This window comes from Mesoplodon bidens (genome assembly GCF_964165515.1).
Source record: "Mesoplodon bidens genome assembly, chromosome: 12".
NCBI lineage: Eukaryota > Metazoa > Chordata > Mammalia > Artiodactyla > Ziphiidae > Mesoplodon > Mesoplodon bidens.
The window spans coordinates 78,221,530-78,248,183 of NC_138168.1; the positions used below are offsets into that span (position 1 = coordinate 78,221,530).

At 36.9% G+C, this 26,654-nt stretch overlaps 1 protein-coding gene across 4 annotated transcripts in view; it reads left to right on the top strand.

Annotated features, from left to right (window-relative positions):
• PCMT1 (protein-L-isoaspartate (D-aspartate) O-methyltransferase) overlaps positions 1-26,654 on the top strand; it is a 47,736-nt gene that overhangs the window by 995 nt on the left and 20,087 nt on the right. For all 4 annotated transcript variants that reach the window (XM_081251147.1, XM_081251148.1, XM_081251149.1 and 1 more), the window contains exons 2-3: positions 17,688-17,792; positions 19,002-19,033. In XM_081251147.1, the coding sequence (XP_081107273.1) occupies positions 17,688-17,792; positions 19,002-19,033 (137 nt within the window). The remainder of the gene's footprint in view (positions 1-17,687; positions 17,793-19,001; positions 19,034-26,654) is intronic.

The following is a 26,654-nucleotide window of genomic DNA, read 5'->3' on the forward strand; positions in this document are numbered from 1 at the left end:
TCAGTCGACCTAGCTGCAAGCTTTCTCCCCGGTTCTGCCTCCCCCGCCCTTCGTTTTTTCCTCTGGCGGGAGATGCCACCGTCTGATACTGGCGAGGGGAGGGAGAGGGAGATGAGAGTAATGTCATTGCGGATGCTGGGAGAAATTTCTGGGGCGGCTGTCCAGTGGAAAGCTTCGTGGGGGGCGGAGGAAGAGATAACTAGGGGATGCTTTTCCTGAGGGACAGCGTATTTCAGGAGCCTTTAGAAGTCCTGGGATCCAGCAAACGATTGTGTATGTGGAATGTTCTAACTTTTTTCGGGGCTACCGTATGCTTTAAAAGCCTTGTATGGAAGTTTCTTTACACCATTATCTTTAGTTATTGTATTCCTTACTCTGATGATAATTTTAGGGTGGGACCAGTGCTGTGTCACTTTCTTATTTTAATCGAAATGTAGTGTCGCCGTCTGGTCGGGAGACCAGAAGGACCGCAGTCCGTCATACTCTCACTCTGGTCGGAATTTATAGCACTTTTCTTTGCCACTGACTTTGCAAATAATCACAATCCTGCCACGTGGTATTTTTAATTGTTATGGATTATTTAGCTTTTCATGTGTTTGTCATGTTTCCTAATTCGATTTGTAAACTCCTTGAGGGCTGGGGCTTTTTTTTTTAGTATCTTTGAATCCTCTCAAACAATTTAATAATCATTCCTTTTTTCATAAATGCCAATTAAATATATATTATATGCTTGGATCTATACTAGGAATACCAAGATTAGTGAGAGAAATAAATAGTATTGGCTGGCACATGGTTAGTATTAATACTTAATATTAGTCATTTGACTTTTTTTTTTAACCAGTATTTAAAACTTGTTTCCTTAGCGTTTAGTAATGAATGTTTAGATTTAAAAATCCTGTCAAGCATTGCCAGTATTCACTTTATGGAAGGATATTTGATTTGAAGTGTAAATTTATGTGCTGAGACAATATTAAGTGTGATTTAAGTTCCCAAGGATCGAACAGAAGCTCAATATGTTGTAAATATTTTAATAAAATTTCTTCAAATGACCTAGTGCCTGCTAGTACAGGATACACACCTGAAACATTCTGTACTTGAATTGTGATTAAGTAATTTTCCACCGGTAGGTTATCGCAGTAGACGCTTGGCTGTGGTAGAAATTGTAATCAATCAGGCTCTTAAAGTCTCTCCTTTCTGGGCCAAATTTGTAGTCAGCCAAAACTAGATCTTTTCCCAGTGGTTTTATAGTTACTTTAATGTATTGCATTACTATTCTTAGCTGAAATTCTAAGGATGTTTTCCTATCAGAAAATTTAATGAGAAATATTTAACATACATGGATGTTGATATTGTGGATGTTTCGTTTTATACTAGATCTACGATTGGTAAGAGGAAATGAGTGCTCAAATTGTTTAGCCTCTTTTGTAACATTTGTGCAACTTTAGTTTCAACTTCTTGCTGAATTGATTCTAGCCAATAGATTTCTTTCTCTCTTTTTTTTTTTTTTGCGGTACGTGCATGGGCCTTTCACTGTTGTGGCCTCTCCCGTTGCGGAGCACAGGCTCCGGACGCGCAGGCTCAGCGGCTATGGCTCACAGACGGACCCAGCCGCTCCGCGGCATGTGGGATCCTCCCGGACCGGGGCACGAACCCGTGTCCCCTGCATCGGCAGGCTGACTCTCAACCACTGCGCCACCAGGGAAGCCCTAGATTTCATTTTTATTTATTAGTTTGTTACAACAGTAATATTTGCTCAAGGGAAAATTTCAGTTGACACAAATTGAAAATTTACAGGTTATTCCACCCTTGTGTATTCTTCCTAAGACTTCTAACTAAATCTTTAGAAAAAGATTAAAATGTGATTATGCTGATATTGAAGTGAAAAAGGGTCTGCAAATTGGAAAAGGAAGCAAATTACAGTTTTTTTAATGAAATAAAGTTCACGATTGGTTTCATTTTAATATTATTATAATAATTTTATTGAAAATACCTACTGAGGTTTTTTTATAAGATGTAATAGAAATATGATTGTTTATGATTTCATACTTGATATATAATTTACAGATTACTTTAGACTCTAATGGTACATCTTATAATATCTCATAGCTTATGTTGTGATGATAAATGCTCTTAAGTGACTGAGAACAGTGGTCTAAAACTTGAGCATGCTTCAAAATCTCCAGGATCATCTGGAGAGCTTGTTAAAACAAATTAAGACAGATTGCTGGGGTTCTTGATAATTTGTATTTCTAACAAGTTCCTAAGTAGTAGGCTCCTGCTGGTCTGGAGACCACACTTGAGAATCACTGACATAGAGAACTGAAAATTACAAGATTAAACCCTGCCAGTGTTTCAGTTGAATCGGTTTTATGCTTTAAAATAAAATTTTAGGAAAAAAGTCTGTAACAGTCCTGCCCAACAGAGCTGCTTGTAATGTCTGTATCTTTGCTGTTCAATACCACAGCCACCAGCTACATGAGGCATTGAGCATTTGAAATGTGGTTAGCACAACTGAGGAACTGGATTTTTGTGTTATTTAAATTAACTTTAACTACTAGCCACATGTTGGACATTACAGGTCTTTAGAAAAGTATTATTTTATAATTATAGGTTGATAAGGTACTCATGAAACAAATTAACTTAATTCAAAACAACTGTGAGCCTACTTAGCCCAGGGAATGGGACAATTCAAGTAATGTTTATACTAGAGTTTATTTTCTACTTTTGTTGGGATAATTTCACGCCGTGGTAAAAGGAAAACAAGGGGGCAGAAGTGGATGAGCTTGAGAGAGGTGGTCTCCTAGAGCAGGGACGTCCAAGCCCGAGTGTTTGTGGAAGGTGAACTCTTAACAGACTTCAAATGGCCACTTAAAACAAAGCTAACAATTGTTCTTTTACCTATTTTATTTTTGTAAAAAAAATTCAGTCCACTGCCCTAATCCATCAGTTATTTCTACTTATATTTCCTTTGCATCCTTGATTGTGTCATTTTGCATGTATAATGTATATAGAATTTGTCATATCAGTCAACTGATATTTGACTATCTTCTATATGCAAGACACTGGGGATACAGCAGTGAGAAACAAACATCTATTCTCTCTTGTACCTTACTTCTTGTGGGAGCAGACAAATAAAATATATGTTCACATGCTAAGTGGCAAAGTAAGGAAGGAGGATAGGGCGTATGGCGTCGTAGGTTTGCAGTTGTAGGCAAGAAGGCCTCACTAGGGTGTCATTTGAGTAAAGGTTTGGTGAAGGGGGAGAAATTCAAGCCATGCAGGTAGACCTGGGGAACAGGCATCCTAGACAGAGAAAACAGAACGTGCTAGATTTGGATTTGCGGTGTAGGAGAAAGACTGCAGTTGGGGATATGACACTAAGGTTTTAGACCTGGGCAATGGGAATGATTTGCCATTTTCTGAGTTGGAAATAAGTGAGTGAGCAGCAGGGATTTTTGGGGGGTGGGGGGGATGCAAGGAAGCGTGGGAGAGCAGGGATTTATTTGGGGAGATGTTTGGTTTGAGTTCCTTATAAGACATTAAAGTGGAGACCTTCTTCAGTAGGCACTTAAATTTGTAAGCATTATGATAATTTATAGTTTTTGTATCCTTATTTATCTCTGCAAATAAATTGAAATTATTCTTATTCTATTTAGAGTGTCAGTTCTTATCAACTAGTAGCATAAATAGTGGAAAAGAGAATATTCTATTAGTTTTATCATGTGCATTCATGGGCCAAAGATAGCCAGGTAATAAAATCCTAAGTGACTTTTTTTCGGAAATTTGGGCTTCATTTAGGATCCAGAAAATACTTCCTCATTTTGACTTATATCAAGTCAGTCTTATGGGTATATACTAGTAAGTAAGTTAACTTACAGTGCATTGAATAAGATTTAATAGGTAAGATTTTGAGGGAGAATTTTAATATCAATGTGTCTACTTAAATTTAACTAAAATTAAAAATTCAGTTCCTCAGTCATACCAACCACATTTCAAGAGCTCAGTAGGCACACGAGGCTAGTGGCTGACCTGCTGGACAGTGCAGATGTAGAACATTTCCATTATCATAAGAAGTCCTATTGGGCAGCACTAAATCTACATAATAGGTTGTATTACATTCTATTCAACGTGATCTTAGTTCCATTGTGCTGTTCCACATATTTTTATTAGTGTTGCATTTAGTTCTGGCCAACATGCTTTAAGCATAACAGTGAAAAACCGAAGATTATCAGACAAGAGTGGTCAAGATGACAAGAGCATCAGCATTTTATATGATGATTTGATGAGATGGAGGTTGTTTGATTTAGCAATGAGAAAGTTACAGAGAGCAGTAGTATTTAAATATTTGAAGGAAATCATGCAGTAGAGGGTAAAACCAGGACAAATGGGAAGCACATTTTGGCTCATTATGAGGACGTATTCACAAAGCTATCCTAACAGTCAAAGATTTGGCTTTGAAAAGTAGTGTTTTCTGTCACTGGATATGTTGAAGCAAAGAATGGTTGACCATTTCACTGTAAGGGATATTGTGGAAGAGATTTGTCGCCTGCTTTCACTGTATACTAGACCTCTCAGGACCCTTCCAAATCCAAGATTCTGTCAATTTAATCACATCATGGTTTGCATGAAATCACCTGTGGGATATGTATGCTGGGTGTGTGTGTGTGTGTGTGTTTTAGGAGAGAACCACAGAAGTTAACTTTTGGTTACAAATATTTTAGAGTTTTGCATAACATTTTAGTTTGTCAGAGATGTGAGGAGTGCAGGGAACATCCTCCTTTGAGAAATAGTGTCAAGATAGTTAATTACATGTATTTATTAAGACTGATAATGGTTTAGAGAAAGATGTATTTTTTAAATTAATTTTTATTGGTGTATAGTTGCTTTACCAATGTTGTGTTAGTTTCTACTGTACAGCAGAGTGAATTGGCTATACGTATACATATATCCCCTCTTTTTTGGATTTCCTTCCTATTTAGGTCACCACAGAGCATTGAGTAGAGTGCCCTGATCTATACACTAGGTTCTCATTAGTTACCTATTTTATTTTATTTATATATTAGTTTTGGCTGTGTTGGGTCTTCATTGCTGTGCGTGGGCTTTCTCTAGATGCGGCGAGCGGGGGCTACTCTTTGTTGTGGTGCACGGGCTTCTCATTGTGGTGGCTTCTCTTGTTGTGGAGCACGGGCTCTAGGTGTGCGGACTTCAGTAGTTGTGGCTCACGGGCTTCAGTAGTTGTGGCCCGTGGGCTCTAGAGCGCAGGCTCAGTAGTTGTGGCGCACAGGCTTAGTTGCTCCGCAGCATGTGCTATCTTCCTGGACCAGGGCTCAAACCCGTGTCCCCTGCATTGGCAGGCAGATTCTTAACCACTGAGCCACCAGGGAAGCCCATAGTTATATATTTTATACATAGTATCAATAGTGTATATATGTCAATCCCAGTCTCCCAATTCATCACCCTCCCCCCGCCGAGAAAGATGTATTTTTGAATAATCTCTGGTCTTAGATGATATGCTTTATCATAACTTGACATCACTTAAAATTCTTCTTTGATTATAGTGTGAATTTAAAACTAATCCCTTTCGGATTTTCTGTATGGAGAGTGTCTCAGGCTCCACTTACCTCTTATCACACCTAATCATTCTAGATGGGAAATAAAAGGGGACCATTTTGTTCATTTTTTATTGTTTTCCCTGGCATTTTGTTAGTGGAGAAGAAATAGAGAGTAGATGATTAACAACCACTCAAATCATAAAACTAATATGATTATGTAATATTTCTTTTCTTGAGATGTAACTTTGTAACAAGTTACTTACAGAAATTTAGAGAATGTTTCTACATGACTTGAAATCCATCTGCAGCTTATTTTCTTACCTGTTTTCTCAGTGCTTCAAATCAGCACAGGATCTCTTCTTTCTCCATCTCTGCCAGGATTGCTTCTAGTCTTCTATTCTCCCAGATCAAAAGTCTTGGAATAGTTACTGATTCTTTCAGACTGTCCCCAAATTAACTCAACAGTTATTACAAATACCTTTCATAGTCGTCCCTTTCACTGTATTTTAATTGATACTATCCTAGCCTAGGTTCTTAGTTGTCACTTGGAGTGATATGCCTTCAAGTGTCTGATTGGTCATCACACTTTCAATTTCTCTCCCCTCAGGTTCATTCTACACATTATACTGATTGTCCTAGTGTACTGCTTTCTGTTATGTCTCTTTTCTGCCTAGACTTCTATTGCTTACTGTATCAATTGTAAACACCTCTTGCTTATCTTTCAGGCCTTTTAAGGGTCTTTTACAACCTGTTGCCATGCTCCAACTCCAATCCTGTTCTTCAGACTGATCTCATTTTACTCCTCAGATACCTTGTGTCTTCGGGTACCTGTTCATCTGCTGTAATAAAGACCAAAATAACAATGGCTTAAACAAAATGAAAGTTTCTGTTTCCTGTAACAATCCAAGTACAAGCAGTTCAGAACTAATATGGTGGTTCCATGGTCTTGAGGACCTGGGCTCCTTCTTTCTTGTTGTGCTTCCTAAAGTCTTTCCCTCATCTACAAAGTTGAAGATAGTTTACCTCCATCCTTTCCATATTTCAGCTGGTGGGGAGAAAAATGGGGAAAGAAGAAAACACGCATTCCTTTTAAGGGCATTATCTGAAGTTGCATACATAATTTCTGCCTGAGTTCTCATTGACAAGAACTTAACCATAAGGCTACACATAACTACAGAGAGGCTAGATAATGCACCCCATTCTACCACTGTGAAAGAAAAGGAGTACCTGGGGCTTCCCCGGTGGTGCAGTGGTTAAGAATCTGCCTGCCAATGCAGGGGACATGGGTTCGAGCCCTGGTCTGGGAAGATCCCACATGCCACGGAGCAACTAAGCCTGTGCGCCACAACTACTGAGCCTGCACTCTAGAGCCTGCAAGCCACGACTACTGAAACCCACACGTCTAGAGCCCGTGCTCCACAACAAGAGAAGCCACTGCAATGAGAAGCCGGTGCACCGCAACGAAGAGTAGTCCCCGCTCCCCACAACTAGAGAAATCCTGCACGCAGCAACGAAGACCCAATGCAGCCAAAAATAAGTAAATAAAATAAATAAATTAAAAGAAAAGAAAAGGAGTCCCTGCCACATCCTACATCTTGCTCACTAGAGCAAATACACATTGTATATACATCTCTATAGGTACTATCCACCTGTGATAAAAAAGGTTAGGACAATTAAGATTAATTTTTAGTCGAGTAACCATGTGTACATGTTTAAAGATAAAATAATACAGAAGGGTTTAAAATGAAAAATAACAATTGCTTGCCCTGCCCCTCCCCACTCCCAGACTGCCTCCAGTGAACACTTTTAACTACATATTTGGGTCTTCTGGTGATTGTCTTCAGTCTCTAAAGCATATGCTTAAACTGCTATTTCTTTCTTTTTTTTTTTTTTTCGGTACGCGGGCCTCTCACTGTCGTGGCCTCTCCCGTTGCGGAGCACAGGCTCCGGACGCGCAGGCTCAGCGGTCACGACTCACGGGCCCAGCCGCTCCACGGTATGTGGGACCTTCCCGGACCGGGGCACGAACCCATGTCCCGTGCATCGGCAGGCGGACTCTCAACCACCGCGCCACCAGGGGAGCCCTAAACCGCTCTTTCTTTATCAACTTTAGACATCATCTACTGACTTCCTGCCAAGATGGAGGAGTATTTACAGCGTCTAACCTTACTCCCTTTCCCACATATAGTTATACCGTAATTTTTGCTTCCTCTTTTGTGGTTACCTTTGTAACTTTGAGTAACATACTTCAACCTCAATTTTTTGTTCCATAATTTATAAACTGACACTCTCCCTTAACCCTTCCACTTTGTAAGAACGGGTACTCATTCTCCACCTTACTAGGGGCTCTTTTATAGTGTCAGAGTCGATAGCATTTCATTTTGTTCTGAGCAATAAATAAATCTTCTGCACGTTGTTGATTTGGGGGTTGAAAATTAATAACCATCATCACCAGCATTAATGACTGGGTCAACCCTTTGCTGAGCTATGCAGCGTGCAAGAGTTTATTCCCTGCTGTTTGTTTCTAGTATCACAGACTCCTCTCGTATTGCGGAGGAATAGTCAGATGTTTTTCCTTTTTTTTTTTGGCCGCGTGGCTTGTGAATCTTGATTCCCTGACCAGGGATTGAAAGCAATGAAAGCATCAAGTCCTAACTCCTGGACCACCAGGGAATTCCTTGTTTTTCCTTTTTTTACACTTTTTCAGTTGCTTGAAATCATGTCACAGTTTAGTATTCTTATCTAAATCATGACTCTTGTATAGTATGTTTGTCTTTTTCCTGGAATTTATCTCCCTCTTCACCCTTCCCACTCCTCAGGTTGAGAAGAGGAACAGATACCTTCTTAACGTGGCTCTAATTTTTTCAAGTTTTTAAAATTATTTGGTTTATAGCTTGGATTCTATTGCATTCTCCTTTTTGAATTCTGCTAACTTCTCATTTGGATCCATTGCATATTTGGATCAACATTAACCATTATTATAATTATTTAATTAGGGTCTTTGGTCCTTAGGGTGCAGGAAAATTGGGCATGGGTAGTTTTAAAACTGTTCACTAATTCAGAAAGCCTAATGGTAATTGCATGTTTACTCATAATTAGGCTATACATGCAAAGTGAAATGTTAAATTACTTTGCTGTTTGCTAGAAATATTTCAGGGCACTGGCAATTGTATATGTCAGATTGTCAAAAATGGGAAAATGATTTAATATCTTAGTAAATGTAGCTTGCTTTAGGCATCTTTCAAAATATGGAATCCTGGGAAAAAGCAAATAATAAGAACCTTGTAGTGAAAATTTTGGAAACCACCCAATAATGGTCTAAGGAAGCTTTATCCTGAGCCTTATGTGTTCAGCTTCTTAATAAATGACTGGTGACATGCTTTTAAAACTATTGAGGGTTTTTTAGTAAATTCTGTGTCCCTCTGTAGAGTAAGAAATCAGCCAAAGAAACTCACATGAGTTTGGTAGATGTATATTATCTGGCTTAAGGGAAGTAATCTCTTTAATTTACTTGATTTTTAGAATGTGCCTATAGCAATATGTTTGATTTTAGATGTCACAAATATTCATCTAGAGAAGAATGAGTGAGTGAATATGATGGTCATTGGATGTATTGAGTGAGGCTGCTTAACCTGAAAAAGATAAGGCTTGAAATGGTCGTGATATGTTCAGGTGTGTAAAAAGTGTTGGTTGGATAGAAAATTCAGCATATTCTTTGTGACTGCAGAGCGTAGCACTAAGGGTTTATATAAGTGAGTTACAAAGAGGGAGATTTCCTCTTAATACAGGGAAGTGTTCTGATAATTAGTGTGGTCTGAATGTGCAAAGGGCTGTTCCACATCAGTGCAACTCTTCAAGTAGAGATCGTGGTACCAATTTATGAAGAAGTTAGACTTGATGACCCTTCTGACCTTGAGAGTCTATGAATCACCCCTGTGGAATTTGAGTTGAATTCAGGGCAAATGAACCACTCAAGAAGTATTTTGGGAAATGAATTAGTAGAACTCACTAAGCTATTTGAATATGGTAGTAGCAGTACAGTGAACTGGTCAACAGGAATCTAACATCTCAGTTTGAATGGCCCTACCCCTTATTTGCTCTGTGATCTGGAACAACTTAGTTTTTCTGAACTCAATTTTATTATCTGTAAGATGGAGTAATAATAGTGCATACTTTATAAGATTGTTAGAGACAGCATAAGATTGTTTCATAGTTCCTAAGTTCGTACCTCAAAAGATAGTGTATGTAATGTGCTTAGGATTTTGTCTGGCACATGACAAATATTTAGTAAATGATATCTCTTTTTTTTGGAATTTACTTATTTATTTATTTATTTTTTGGCTGTGTTGGGTCTTGGTTGCTGCACGCGGGCTTTCTCTAGTTGCAGTGAGCGGGGGCTGCTCTTCGTTGTGGGGCGCAGGCTTCTCATTGTGGTGGCTTCTCTTGTTGCAGAGCACGGGCTCTAGGCGGGCTTCAGTAGTTGTGGCACGCAGGCTCAGTAGTTGTGGCTCACAGGCTCTAGAGCACAAGCTCAGTAGTTGTGGTGCACGGGCTTAGTTGCTCCGCGGCATGTGGGATCCTCCTGGACCAGGGATAGAACCCGTGTCCCCTGCATTGGCAGGCGGATTCTTAACCACTCCGCCACCAGGGAAGTCCGATATCTCTCTTATTACGCTGCTTTTAAAACTTTTTAAAAAATGCTTTCACTGTTTTATTTTAATGACCTTTACAGGTAGCTTACCTAAGCTTATTTGTGTAGAAAACAGTGCTTTCTATTTGGGTTAATTAATCCAAAGTTTATAATATTTTCAAATAGACGGATGATTTATTAATATAACCTAGTCTGTGAGTATTTAAGTGTTTCTCTAATTGGTGTGCCTTGTTTGTTGATTTTTTAAAATATTCTTTTGTTATTTGGAGAGTCTGTATTTATACCTTTTATAGTGTCCTTAGACCACCTTTTCTTAACTATTTACTGTCTGGTCAGTCAGTATTAAGTGGTATCCTTTGATTCCTCCTGTCACCTATATGACTCAATGATCTAATTCTACTTTCCCCTTTTTTTCCTCTTCCCATTGTTTTTAGTTGCCTTCTTTCTATTTTGTCAGAACAAATAACGTTTAAGTATTATTATTCCATTGTTGTCTTTACCCTTTTAGTTTTTTTAAAAAATAGTTTAAAAAACTACTAACTATTTAAAAAATAGTATACAATAATTTAAAAAGAGTTAAAACCAGATTTTATTCAGAAACTATTGCAATAGGGGAAAAGAGACCTCAGTATAAAACTGGGCTCAGTTCCCAATACAGCATGAACAAGTGGGGATTTATAGCCTAGGAGCAGGGTGGGCATCAGTGGGTGGAAAATTACTAAGAGGAAACATCAGGGGTAATGGGGGATTCTGGCTAAAATAAGTTGACAGGATTCTTGCTAAAGGCAGACCAATCCACCCTTTTTTTTTTTTTTGCGGTACGCGGGCCTCTCACCGTTGTGGCCTCTCTCGTTGCGGAGCACAGGCTCCGGACGCGCAGGCTCAGCAGCCATGGCTCACAGGCCCAGCCGCTCCGCGGCATGTGGTATCTTCCCGGACCGAGGCACGAACCCATGTCCCCTGCATCGGCAGGCGGACTCTCAACCACTGTGCCACCAGGGAAGCCCCACCCTTTTAATTTTAGCCTTTGCTCTAAAATTGGATATGTGTCCTTTTCTGATGTATCCCTAGTAATCTCTTGGTTAGATGAAGCATATCTTCTACAAGATTCCTTAGGAAGGGCTTGTGTGTACAGCATTCCCTGAGTTCTTGCACATTCAAGACTTTTTTTCCTATAACCTTGATATTTGAAGAATAGTTTGGGCTGCATATAAAATCCTTGGCTTACACTTTAAAAAAATCAGCTTTACTGAGATGTAATTTATGTAAAAACGCACCAATTTTAGGAGTATGATTTGAAAATTTTGACAAATATAGGTGTGTAACCACCACCCTAATGAGGTAAAACAGGGGTGAGCAAACTACATCCCACAGGCCAAATCTGGCCTGCTGCCTGTTTTTAGAAATAAAGATTTGTTTGAACATAGCCACACCCATTCATTTATGTCTTGTGTGTGGCTGTTCTTGCACTTCAATGGCAGAGTCGCATAGTTGCCACAGAGACTATACGGCCTGCAAAGCCTGAAGTATTTACTGTTTGGATCTTAACAGAAGTTTGCTGATCTCTGATATAGGACATTTCTTTCACCCACAAAGTTTTCTCGTGCCCCTTTGCAATTAATCTCCTCCTTTCACCCCTGACTCCTAGCAACTGCAGATTGGCCTTCTGACACTATGGTTTTGACTTTTCGGGAATTTAATATTAGATGGACTCATATAGTATAAAATCTCCCGGCTTCTTTCACTGAGATTAATGCTCTTGAGATTTGTTCATGTTGTTGGGTATATCAACAGTTTGCTCCTTTTTAATTGTTAACTTGCACTTTCTTTCCTTGAATTTCTTGTTGAAAACGCTGCTGCTTCATTCTTGCTTTGCTTTGAACGTTACTCTTAAGAAAGCTAATGGTTGCCTTTTTTTTTAACTCATTAGATAATTTGATTTTTTTGGCCTTGAGACTTGACATTTTTTCCCTTGTTTTAGTCTGATAGTTTTCTATTTTTTTATTTTTGGCCATGCCTCACGGCTTGTGGGATCTTAGTTCCCCGATCAGGGATCGAACCCAGGCCCCCTGCAGTGAAAGCACCAAGTCCTAACCACTGGACGCCCCCAGCTGAAATGTTTTGATTTGCATATTGGTTCCTTTTTTTTTTTTTAAGTTTATTCCCTTCCTCACAGTGTTCTTTTCTTTTGAATTAATTAACTAATTAATTTATTTATTTTTGGCTGCGTTGGGTCTTCGTTGCTGTTCGCGGGTTTTCTCTAGTTGCAGCGAGCAGGGGCTACTCTTCGTTGTGGTGCGCGGGCTTCTCACTGCGGTGGCTTCTCGTTGCAGAGCACAGGCTGTAGGGCGTGCGGACTTTGGTAGTTGTGGCGCACATAGGCTTCAGTAGCTGTGGTTTATGGGCTTCAGTAGTTGTGGCTCGCAGGCTCTAAAGCGCAGGCTCGGTAGTTGTGGCGCACAGGTTTAGTTGCTCTGCGGCATGTGGGATCTTCCCGGACCAGGGCTGGAACCTGTGTCTCCTGCGTTGGCAGGTGGATTCTTTTTTTTTTTTTAAACAGTCATTTTGCTTTAATCTCTAGCCTATAAAGGTAGTTCACGTTTTTTTTCTTTTTTCCTTTAACATCTTTATTGGAGTATAATTGCTTTACAATGTTCTGTTAGTTTCTGCTGTATAACAAAGTGAATCAGCTATATGCTTACGTATATTCCCATATTCCCTCCCTCTTGCGTCTCCCTCCCACCCTGCTTATCCCACCCCTCTAGGTGGTCTCAAAGCACCGAGCTGATCTCCCTGTGCTATGCGGCTGCTTCCCACTAGCTATCTATTTTACATTTGGTAGTGTATATATGTCCATGCCTCTCTCTCACTTCATCCCAGTTTACCCTTCCCACCCCTGATGTGTCCTCAAGTCCATTCTCTACATTTGTGTCTTTATTCCTGTCGGCAGGTGGATTTCTAACCACTGTGCCACCAGGAAGCCCTGCGTATTGTTTTCTTTTTACACTTTTGTTTGTTTGTTTTTCTTTTTCCTATTTTTAGGCATTTTGTGGACACAGTTCAAGAGCGCTCCTGTCAGTGTAGTGACTTGCAGTTTCTTTAATGGATAATGATATTGGTAATAGTGGTGAGAAGTGGGGGAGTTGGCATATCTTGTTGCTCTTCTGTTTCTGTAGGATCCTTCATTTTCTTCCTTCTTCCCTTCATTGCTATATCAAGAGGCACCATCCTTTCCCTGCCTGTATGGTTCTCCCCCTGAAGCATTGCTTCTTGTGTTTGCCACCCCTGGTCCCACTAAATTTTTTTTTTTAATAGCTTTACCAAAGTACAGTTCCATACTATATAATTCACTGATTTAGATTGTAAAATTCTGTGGTTTTGGATATATTTACAGATATGTGCAACCGCTACCATGGTCATCGAATGTTTTCATCACCTCAAAAAGATACCCTGTTTTGCCCTCCTATTCCCCCAACCATAAGCAACCACTGATCTATTTTCTTTCTCTATAGATTTGCCTATTCTGGAAATTTCATTAAATAGAATCATACACTATGCTATCTTTTGTGACTGAGTTTTTTCACTTAGCATAATGTTTTCAAGGTTCATCTACATAATGGGATGAATGAATCAGTACTTCATTCTTTTTTATGACCTAATAATATTCCATTGTATGGATATATACCACATTTTGTTTATCTGTTCATCAGTTGATGGACATTTAGGTTGTTTCCACTTTTTGGGTATTATGAATAATGCTGCTGTGAACATTTGTGTACAAGTTTTTGTATAGACATACGTTTTCACTTCTCTTGGGTTTACACATATGAGTAGAATTGCTAGGTCCTATGGTAATTCTCTGTTTAACCATTTGAGGAACTGCCAGGCTGTTTTTCAAAGTGGCTGCACCATTTTACATTCCTACTTGCAGTGCATAAGGGTCTGATTTCTTCACATTTTTGCAACACTTGTTATTATCTGACAGTTTGATTATAGCCATCCTAGTGGGTATGAAATGGTATCTCATTGTGGTTTTAATTTGCATTTCCCTGATGACTAATGCTGTCCAGCATCTTTTTATGTGCTTATTGGCTATTTGTATATCTTCTTTGGAGAAATGTCTGTTCAGATGGTTTGCACATTTTAATATTGAGTTATTTGTCCTTTTACATTAAAATATAAGAATTCTTTATATATTCTAGATAAAAGTCCTTTTTCAGTTGTATGATTTACAAATTATTTTTCTCTTGTTCTGAGTTACCTTTTTCTTGATAATGTCCTTTGAAGCACAAAAATGTTTAATTTTGATGAAATCCAATTTATACTTTTTTTTTCTCTTATTGCTCATGCTTTTGGTGTCATATCTAAGGATCCACTGCCAAATCCAAGGTCATGAAGACTTACCCCAGTATTTTCTTCTATGATTTTTATTATTTTAGTTCTATGTTTAGATCTTTGATACATTTTGAGTTAATTTTTGTATTTGCTATGAGGTAAAGATTGAACTTTATTCTTTTCATGTGCCTATCCAGTTGTCCCAGCACCATTTGTTGAAAAAGACTGTTCTTTCACCGTTGAATGGTATTGGGACCTTTGTTAACCTACTGATGTTTAAGTTCCTTCCTTGTAGCCAGTACAGTGAACTTCTAAGTTCCAGACCTGTGTTCACTACTTTAGTACTTAGTGTTGTAGTTTCTCTTTCTGGGAATAATTTTGTCTGTGCTTCATCTGCATTCCCTACTTCCTTCTACTTAGTCTTTTAAACTTCAGTCCCTACTTTTGCTTTCTATACCCACAGGCTTGCAGCAATAGCAGAAGCTTTGTTGGAATATGTTGTTTATTTTTCTACTGATAAGTAATATGAAGTCTGGATATTCTCTATCTCCTAGTAATGTGAAGGCAGGGGTCATGTGTGGTTTTGTTTATGCCCCTTCTTGATCTTAGGTTTAGGTGTTGTTTGAATGGCTATGTGGAGAAATTCAGATTCTGGTGGGCACCATTACCCTCTAGAACCTGGAGGCTCCACAGTTGATGAATACATTAAATTCATTTGCATAAATATTTTAAACTTCTCATGATGCTTAAGTCCCATTTTAAAATAGCTGTGGCAACCTACTGAATGGGAGAAGATATTTGCAAATCATATATTTGATAAAGGGTTAATATCCCAAGTATATACAGCTCAATAGCAAAAAAGATCAAACAATCCCATTAAATAAATGGGAAGAGGATCTAAATAGACATTTTTCCAAAGAAGACATACAGAATGCCAACAGGTACATGAAAAGATGCTCAACATCATTAATCATCAGGGAAATGCAAATCATAAACCACAATGAGGTACTGTTAGCTCATACCTGTTAAAATGGCTTTTCTTAAAAAGACAAGAAATAACAAGTGTTTACAAGATTATGAAGAAAAGGGAACCCTGGTGCACTACTGGTGGGAAAATAAATTGTTGCAGCCACTACAGAAAACTGTGTGTGGAGGTTCCTCAAAAAATTAAAAATACAGCTACCATATGATCCAGCAATTCCACTTCTGCGTATTTATCCAAAGAAAACAAAAACACTGATTTGAAAAGATATATGCACCCCCATGTTCATTGCAGTATCATTTACTATAGCTAAGATATGGAAACAACCTAAATGTCCATCCATGGATGAATAGATATTGATGCTGTGATGTATATATACAATGGAGTATTATTCATCCATAAGAAAGAATGAAATCTTGTCATTTGTAACATGGATGGACCGTGAGGCTATTATGCGAAAGGAAGTAAGTCAGACAGAGAAAGACAAATACTGTATGATCTGACTTACATGTGGAATCTAAAAAAGTAAACAAAAAACCAAGCTCATAGATACAGAGAACAGATTAGTGGCTGCTAGAGGCAGGTGGGGTGCAAAATGGGTGAAGGTGGTCAAAAGATACAAACTTCTAGTTGTAAAATAAATGTCATGGGGATGTACAGTATGGTGACTATAGTTAATGATACTCTGTTGCATATGTGAAGGTTACTGAGAGAGTACATCTAAAAAATTCTGTAACTGTATGGTAATAGACGTTAACTTATTGTGGTCATCATTTTCTAACATATACAAATATTGAATCATTATGTTGTATACCTGAAACTAATATAATGTTGTATGTCAATTATACCTCAATTTAAAAAAAAGAAATCTGAAAAAAAAAGTTGTTCATAGTGTAGCCAAATTAAGCAAAGCATGTTTTGATTTAAAAAATTTCTTTCTGGATTGTTAAAGTCAAGTTGATACATTTAATCTTACAGATTTTAGAGCTGTAAGGACAAGAACTATGCTATTTTGTTTATTATCACCCTAAGTATGTAGCACTGTGTCTGGTATGTCTTAGACAGACAGTAAACTTACTGAGTGAGTTAATAAGGCCTTTATTGAATAATTACTGTGTGCATGGTTAATAAGGGTTATTGAAGTTTAACATATTATATTTAATCTTAAAGAATTGATAATTGAGGGAGCAAATATATACAGTCAGCCTTCTATACCCATGGATTCTATCTCCATGGATTCAACCCACTGTGTATTGAAAATATTTGAAGCAAAAAAAAAGTTCCATAGCATTTCAAAAAGCAAAATTTGAATTTGCCGCATGTTTGGCAACTATTTACATAGCATTTACATTGTATTAGGTGTTATAAGTAGTCTAACCATGATTTAAAGTATATGGGAGGAGATGCGTAGGTTATATGCAAAAACTATGCAACTTTATATAAGATACTTGAGCATCCACAAATTTTGGTATCTGCTGGGGTTCTGGAACCAACCCCCTATGGACACTGAGGGAAGACCATATTGACCTTGCTTTCCTTCTTGAAAAATTTCTTTCTCTTGGGCTCTGTAACAGTATATCTGCTTGATTTTCATCTACCTCTGTGTCTGCTCCTTGTCGTAATCTTTGAAGGCTCTACTTCCTTTGCATTTCTCCTAAATGTACACTTTTGTGTATTCTTACCTGGCCACTTTAGTTCACTTCCATTACTTTAGTTGTCATCTATACAACTAGTAATTTATATCTCTGTTGTAGGTTTTTCTCCTGCGCCCCAGATCCATTTGTCCAACTGACCGCTATATATCTCCATGTGTATGGTCCATTGCTCCTAACTGAATAAATAACTTGTCCTTTTTTTCCTTAGCTCTGATCCTTGTCTAGGATTTCGCAAATCAGTATATGACATCAACATTTCAACCATTACCCCCCTCCCACCTCCAAATCTAGTCAGTCAGGTATACATTACCTACTAAATATAACTCAAATCCTTCTACTTTTCTTCATCCTTACTTTCATTATTAAAGACCAGGTTGTGATTACCTGAGCCATTGCAACAACTTTCAATTTTGCTCTCTTCCAATCTAGTCTCTACAGTGTAGCCAGAATAATTATTCTAAAATGTCTGATCATGCCACTTCCAGCTTAAAATATTGCTTCATTCATTTCAGAAAATGGAATCATCAAGACAGATAAAGTATTTGAAGTAATGCTGGCCACAGACCGCTCTCACTATGCAAAATGTAACCCTTATATGGATTCTCCACAATCAATAGGTAAGCTTTGGATTTCTGAAAACGTCACAAATTTTACTCATTTACTCTGTAATCTATGTAAGTAAAAATAGGCTGGGACCCAGATGTGTATGTAGTACCTTGCTAATTTGAGTTTTATGCCTTAGTAAGTTTCATAATCCCAAACTTACCCAATTTAATAAAATGATGTAATATATGAAGTGTCTTTTCTATTTTCTTAAACAATACATATAAGAATTCTATAAAAATATTCTTAAAACATACTTTAAATGAAAACTTACAGTTTAAGCTATGTGCTGAGTTTTCTTTAGGGTCTTCAGTGTTGACTGAGGTTGGTTTTTGCATTAGCATCAATTTTAAAAATCAGTATTAAAGGGAACGTGTAACTAAGTTATTACTGACTTCTCTGCTTCACTTGCCCTGAATTTTTTGGTTTGTGCTTGTTTTTAGAAAGTTCCATATTTAACTCCTTCTCCTGAAGCAGGTTTTGCTGAACTGCTGAGCCTTGGCAGTGGGCGCCTTTGAGGCTTAGAAGTGCCTCAGGATTCTGTGGGCCAGCTGCCGTGCTGCCTTCTTTTGAAGCACTTTAACAGTCAGCAGAGAAGATCCTGGGGAGCTTCTGAACCCCGAAGGCACCTGCTACCACCGCTCAGTGAAAATTGCTTCAGACGTAGAAGCAGGTAAATAAGTTTTGAGAAAGCAACACTGGAAGAAAAAACTAAAAGCTAAAAATGGAGAAAAGATTGTTTTAATTAACATTAGTTGATAGGGTAAAGAGTAAACTGAAGTAGCTTATTAGTCTCTTAAGCTACTCTGATTGCCAGTTCTGTTTTTTTTTAAGGTGCCAAAAATATGAAGCAACTTGATTTTGCATACTCTGTGATATATGGAAGCTTATTTTCTTTTTATAAATCTAAAGAAAAAAATCATAAATTTATCAACTCAACTTAATGAAATTCTTCCTTAACTAACTATATGGGAGAAGAAATTTTTGGAAATAGTGGGACTGTTGTACTGAGCATGCTAGCCTTTGGCATGATTATATTTTCTGATTTTAACTGTGCATGACAGTACTGTAAAGTACAAAATACAAGTTTTATTTCTTGAGATCATAAAAGTGAAAATAATTATTATGAAAAACAACTTATGGATGTTAGAAAAGGAATTACATGGAGTATTTCGTATGTTTTTACAGCTGAATGTATCAGTAGTTCTCTTCTTCTTTTGCAGGGTTCCAAGCAACAATCAGTGCTCCACACATGGTAAGTTAACTTTGGTCATTTGGGTACAAATGGATCACATTTTTCCTCTAAGAGTGCTTTCTTCAGTAAAAACGGTTTAAAGAACATTTTAAACTTTTAATTATATCAGTTTTATCATCTATGAATTATGTAAATTGGTAATGACTTAATAAGAATAATCTTATTCTTAATACAAAATGTGTAGAAGGAACTCTTTTCGGTAGAAACTCATTAAAGTTTTTGGTGGTTGTCATTAGTATCTAATCATGTAAAAATTGGATATAAAAAAATTGGATATAAAAGGTTATTTACTTAGAGGTGAGTTAATTAAGGGAGAGAATATTTTAAAAATATAATAGACATATTAAAGAAATCTCAAGTTGAATAATGTTTCATATTTTATTTGGATAATTCATTAGGGACTGGTCACGTATAGCAGTTATGAAGCTGTATAACTCTGAGAAGGACCCGTTTTAAGTTACTTAGCACTTTTAATCTGTTGCAAATTTTCTTGGGTTTTAAATATCAGTTATTTGAATCAGTACTCTGTTGGGTTTTGGTGAAAAGAACAATAGCTTTTCTGATTCTCTGCAAGTATTTGGGGTTGGAGAAGCTCTTATTTAAACTTAAAGCCTTCTTTATACCAAAATAAACTCTACACGTATATTCATAGTGAACTAATAATTTTACTAGAAGAAAAAAATAGGCAATGTATTTATAAATATTTAATAAAAATGACTTTTTAAACATAACAAAAGACCTAGAAGCCATTAAAAAACCTGATATATTCAATATTTTGAAACATTAAAATCTTGGATTTCTGTAGATGGAAAATATAAACAAAATCAAAAGAGGAAAAACTGAGGGAAATATTTGAAATACATATGACAGTATAGGGCAAATCTCCATATATTTACATATATGGAATACATATATACACATGTGTATGTGTGTATCCTATATATTAAGAAGTAAAATACTACTAAGCCCAAAAGGAAGTGGGTAAAGTACAAGAATGTAGTTCATAGAAAAAGAAATACAAATGACATTGCCATTTAAACAAATGAAAAGACGTCATCTTCACTTATATTTAGTGAATTGCAAGTTAGCACTACAATAAAGTACCATTTTTCTCCTATCATCAGAAATTAAAAGTTTATTACTTTGTATTAGAAAAGGGAAACTGACAAAGTATTTTCTTGCTTGGGAAAGTAAATTGATAGTGTTTTTGGAAGGCAATTTGGCAATAGCTAAAACATGTGAGATGAATATACCTTAGACTCTCCAGTTTTATTTCAAGATATTTATCCCATAAAATATTTGCACAAGTACAAAATAACTGAGGATATTTATTGGCACTTTATTTATAATAACAAAAAATAACAGTAATCACTAATAGTCCACTAATGGTGGATGGTTAATAAATTATAGTGGATCCATACAGTGAAATACTGTGAAGTGAAATGAATAAAGTTCTGTAAATACAAATATGGCAAGATCTTCAAGAAACACCATAAAAGTAGAGTGCAGAAGAGTATTTAGAGTTTTGCTTTTAGTTATAGAGTAGGAATGTTTTTTGTACGCATTACCTATTCAAAGAAATTAATGATTAACAAAAAAATGGTAGTCTTAAGATCCCTGAATACGGTTTGAAGTGCTACTTAAAAAGAAAAATTTATATAGGAGTATTCGTTTAATTATAAAAGTTATTTTTGAGAATTGGTACTCAACATGTTTGGGAAATTGCCTGGAAGGGTATTTTTCAGATAAATGGGAAATACTGCATGAAATTTTTCTTTTCTCTGAAGTGTGGTGCTGAGTGTCCAGTTCACTACCAAATGAGACGTGGCACCAACTCCACGGCAAATGGTGCATTTTTAAACAAAAATAATAGCTTTATTAAGATATAATTTATCCTTTTTTAGTATACAGTTCTGTGGCTTTTAGTCTGCTCAGAGTTGTACAAACATCACTACTATCTCAATTCACAACATTTTCATCACCTCAGAAAGGACCCCTATACCTGTTTAGCAGTCAGTTCCCATCCCTCATTCTTCAGGTCCTGGCAACTACTAACCTGCTTTTTGTTTCTATGTCATTCTAGACATTTCACATAAATGGAATAATACAATATGTGGCCTTCTATCACTGCTTTTTATAGTCTGCACAATATTTTCAAGGTTTATCTATGTTGTAGCATGCTTCAGTATTTCATTTCTTTTTATTGCCAAATAATATTACATTGTATGGATATACCACATTTTGTTTACTCATTCATCAGTTGATGGACATCTGGGTTCCTCCCACTTTCTAGCTACTATGAATAATGCTACTATGAACATTAGTTTACAGGTTTTTGTGTGCATATGTTTCCAGTTCTCTTGGGTATATACTTGGGAGTGGAATCTGCTGGGTCATATGGTAATTCTGTGTTTTAACATTCTGAGGAACCGCCAAACTATTTTCCAGAGTGGCTGCACCATTGTACAACCCCGCCAGCAATGTATGAGGTTTCCAATTTCTCCACTTCCTTCTCAACACTTGTTATTGTATGTTTTATTTATTTTATCCATCCTGGTAGCTATGAAGTGATATCTCATTGTGGTTTTGATTTACATTTCCCCAGTGATAATGATGTTGAGCATCTTTTCACGTGCTTATTGACCATTTCTGTATCTGCATTTAATGAACCTCAAAGTCACAGGTTTGGAAGTAACTACAACCCTGGAATATTTTCCAAAGTCTTACTTACAGAAAAATGTGAAATGGCACCCTGGTAGCAGTGAACATATTTAGCATCCAGATATTGAACCCCAAATTCCATTTCTTGCTAAAAAAGACTAGAGCTTCATGGAAAAGTGACTAAATTCCAGAAAGTGAAGAAGTCCTGAGAGGCTAATGGGGTAATGGCAGGAGGACACAGGAGCAGGTTTAAAGAGACTCCCAGAAGCCACATTGGAGACAATTTGAGAATCAAAAAATGGTAGATAGTGAAGATAATGGATTATAGCACAGTGAATTCAGAAGCAAAAATCTCTGAGTCCATAGGGATTTAAAAATAAAATAGCAAGATGGGGGAAAAAATGAGAAACAGAAGAATACCAATTATGTGTGGAAAGAATAATAGAATTTTAAAAATCAGTTCTTTGTAATTATCAGTGTAATAATTGAATTAGGCAAAGATCATCAATTAGTCTAAAACCATTAAGAGGAAAGTTGTTGGGGAACAGAAATATCCATGTAGTCTCAAATTGTTATTCGACATATTACTTGTTAATTACAAAGAGAAAAATATGCCTTGAAAATAGAGTGATCTAGTGGTTACCACATTTACTGAGTGGTTGAGCTTGGCAAGTCCAGTAGTGAGATGGTCCAGTGTTACGTGCATCCTGATGTGATGCAAAGGAGGTGCCCTGCAAGCCCTGTGTGGTGTTCTTGCTCAAGTTCTTTGATCTAAATCTAACCGTGAGGAAATGGACACATCTAGAACGTTTGTGGTATTATGTAGGACAACTGGACAGGTCTTTTAAAAGGAGTCAGTGTTCTGATAGACAAAGGGAAGTGGTGGATGGAACAGAGTTGGGGGAGAATATTCTAGATTGGCACATGCAGTGCATGAACTTTGAATGGATTGGTGGGGGAACAGCTGTAAAGGAGATTTGGGAGACACTTGAGGAAATTTGAGTGTGGTGTTTATGTTGGATGATACTAAATTAATGCGTTTCTTGAGTGTGGTAATGGTGATGTGGTTGCAAAGGAAGATGTCCTAGTTTGTTTTTTTTGGCAGATACATGCTGAAGTATTTAGGAGTGTAGTGTTTTGATGTCCACAGCATATTTTCAGATGGTTTGGTAAAATAGTATGGCACAATATAAATAGTTGGTGACTATATGAGGAGAAAAGGATGTTCATTGTATTTTCGGTGGGTTTGAAATTTTTCATAATTATAAAAATGAACTTTTAAAAAACTTAATTTTTAGATTTAGAAATGAGCCTGGATTATCCAGAAGAATATTAGCTATAGTGATAAAAGCATGTAAAAAGCTAATAATTGTGATCGAAGGCCTTGACATTTTAAATCTGAATGGGACTTTAATAATAATTTAGCATACCCCTCTTTAAAGAAACAAATCTTATGCAAATGTAGTACTGAAAGAAAATTCCTGAGTTTCTTTTGGAATTAAGTTGGGACAGTACTGCCTATAGATTAGGGATTGGCCCCTTACAGAAGTCCCTTCTAGTCCTTTCGTTTTTGGACTCAGGAAAGCCCAGGTGTTATAGGAGTTATTTTGTTTCTTTGATTACTTCATACAAATATGATACTTATTATTTTATTAATGGAAATTATTAAACTTTCAGGGGATACTGATCATTGAAAAAAATCTGATAAAAGCTTCTTCCTGAAAAAAGTTCACGAACTGTCTCTTATTAGAGACTCCATTCTTCGGGCTAAGCCTCTTGTCTAAGAACAATAGCTTTGACTAAATAAAATGTCCCCAGTAGTTTCCTCAGTAAAAGTTAATCCAACGTGTCTCATAGAAACCTCATTAGCTAACACTTTCTTGTTCCACTGGTTGATGTTCATAATGATGGTTCAGAGATAGTATTCCACTGTATCATTTTGAAGCATCAAAGAAAGATAAGGTTAGTCAGATATTTTTAAGATCTTTGAAACAATCTTAAACTTACGGGAAAGTTGCAAGTACACTGTCAAGGACCTTTCTTTACTCCTTTTGAGAGTAAGTTGCTGAAATGATGCCCCATCACTCTTGAATACTTCAGGGTGTACTTTATTTCCTACAAAGGACGTTCTGCTATACAGCCACAACATAACCATCAAAACCAGGACATGAACATTGACACATTACTACCATCTAATCTTCAAACTCCTTTTCAGTTTTTCCCCTTGTTCCTTTGATGTCCTTGATAGCAGAAGGATCCAGTGCTGACTCACTGCGCTTTTAGTCTCCTTCGATCTGAACCAGATCCTCAGCCTTTCTTTGACTTTCATGGCCTTGACTCTTTTGAAGAAGTCAGGCCAGTTATTTTGTTGATGTCCTTCAGTTTGGGTTGTCTAGCGTTTCCTCGTGATTCCATTCAGGTTATGCCTCTTTGGTGGGAAGATCACAGACGTGATGCCGGGTTTTCATTACGTGGTGTCACAATACAGTTTTGATTTGTCCCATTACTGATGTTGTTCACTTGATTAAGGTGGCGTCGGCCAGCCTTCTCTGCTGTGGAGTTACTGGTTTTGGCTCTTGTCATTAATAATTATTTTGTGAGGGGGTACTTTGAGATTATGTGTCTCTTCCCTCTTTATTTATTTACTTATATCAGTATGCATGGTTTCCTGTCTTTTCCCTTTCCACATTTAACTTCTAACAGTGAAAACCATGGTTCCTTTTTCCTTGATGTATTTATTTATTTGATCAATCCGACTGTATAGAACCAATTTCCCGCTGATGTCACTTTCTCCCCCGACCCTCCTCATACCGCCCCGTCCTCCATCATTTGTGTCTGACACCTGGCACTGGTCCACTGTGTTGTGCAGAAATCCTCCTCGTGTAGCTTGGATCCTGACTCCTGTTTGGATCTGCTTCCCTGTGTGAACACAGACACCCTCCTCATCCTGCTTGGGCTCTGACACTGCTAACTGGACACTGCAGCTACTCTCTCTGCCACCTGGGTATGGGCAACTACCTTACTCAGCCCAACTTAATGGCTTCAGGATCGACTTGTTCAGAAAGGGAATGGATGGGACAGGATACCAGGAGAAAAGGGAAAGGAGGGTAGTAACCAGATTTTTTTGATTAACCAAGTCATCTTGTTCTCTAACCAAGCAAAAGAGGGAAGCCACTGATTATTTGACAGTTATATGCAAGAGTCCTAAGAGAGAGTTTTTCCAAAAATACACTAAATGGAAGTAAAAGATCAATTAACTGTTAATTTTACCTTTACAAATGACTTCGAAGTATCTTAATAGCAGCATTAGGTCATTGAGCTGTAATGGTTGAATTTTCATTAATGTGAATATTATACCTTTTATTCGTAAATCCTTTAGAATTTATAAAGTACTTTCATACTTCATCACTTTTGTTCACAATGGTACTGCTATGGAGAAGGCAGAATAGGAACAACTTTTTTCTCTCCATTTTAATGATGTGGAAACTGAGGAACAATGAGCTAAAAATAATTTCCAAAGTCAAGGGGTAATAAATGCAGAACCAGTAGAATCCAGTACTTTGAACACTTAATCCAGGATTCTTTTTCATAGTACTAGTGGTTTCCATTCATTAGGCAAGAAGCTCTTTGCAAAAGAATCTATATGAAAAATTGAAAATTTTAGTTATTTCTCTGTTACCCTTTTACCAAACACACCAACCACCGGTCTACATTTGTGTGTAACTCCTGAAGGGTTCTGTGGAACCTTTATGACTTTCTGGAACATGGTTTGAAAATCCTTGGATTATATGAGGCTACATCTATTAATGGCCTTCTCCCCTTTTTATGTTAATTGTGAGAAAAGATAGCCTTAACATCTTTTCTTTTTAACTTTTTAATATGGAAAATTTTCAACACCACACATGCAAATAGAATAATATAATGAACCCTCAAGTAGCCATCACCCAACTTCAGTAATTACCAAAAATTTGCTAATCTTGTCTTATATAATTGTTTCTCTTTTGCTGAAATATTTTAAAGCAATCCCAAACCTAATATTATTTTACCTCTAAATAGTATAAATCTGAAAGACTTAAAAGCACAACTACAATACCATATCATGACTAACAATGTTCCTTAGTATTATCTTATATTTAGTCCATGTTCAAACTTGGCCAGGTGTTTCAAAAAATTCTTTTACAGTTGATTTGTTTAAATCAGGATCCAAACAAGAGCCTTACATTGTATCTTTTTAGTCTTTTTTAGTCTTTTTAGTCTCTTTTAATTTTAATAGTCCCCCTTTTTAAAATGCCATTTATTAATTGACAGAATTTGTTCATTTATCCTATAGAATTTCCCATATTCTGAACTTGGTTAAATGTTTCCTAGTGGTGTTTAACTTGTTCCTTTTTTTTTCTTTTCAAGAAGACTCCTTAATGGTTCTTCTGTTCATCACATCAGGAGGTACATAAATGTCTGATTCTCCACTTTTAGTGATTGGAATAAATAGTATTTTCAAAAAATTTTTATTAAATTATAATATACACACAATAAAGTGCACGCATCTTAAGTGTACAGCTTGATGAATGTTTACGTGTGTACATATATGTAACCACTACCCAGATCAAGATACAGAACATTTCCTGCACCCCAAAAGGCTCCCTCAGTCAGAAAGGCCTCTTTTCCTAGTCAACCTCTATCCTCAAGGTAACCAGTATTCTAGCTTTTATCACCTAAGTTAGTTTTCCAGAATAGGGAGTTTCCATTCTATCCTCCATTTTGAATGTTACCTGTTTCTGATGATTAAAAAAAAATTTTTTTTAAATTTTCGCCTAATTTCAGACTTACAGAAATGTTCTAAGAATAGTACAAATGATTCCCGTATACTTTTTACCCATATTCACCAAATGTTATCATTTTACTTCATTTGCTTTATCATTTATTCTTTCTCCTCCCTCTCTCCCTTCCCCCATATATATAT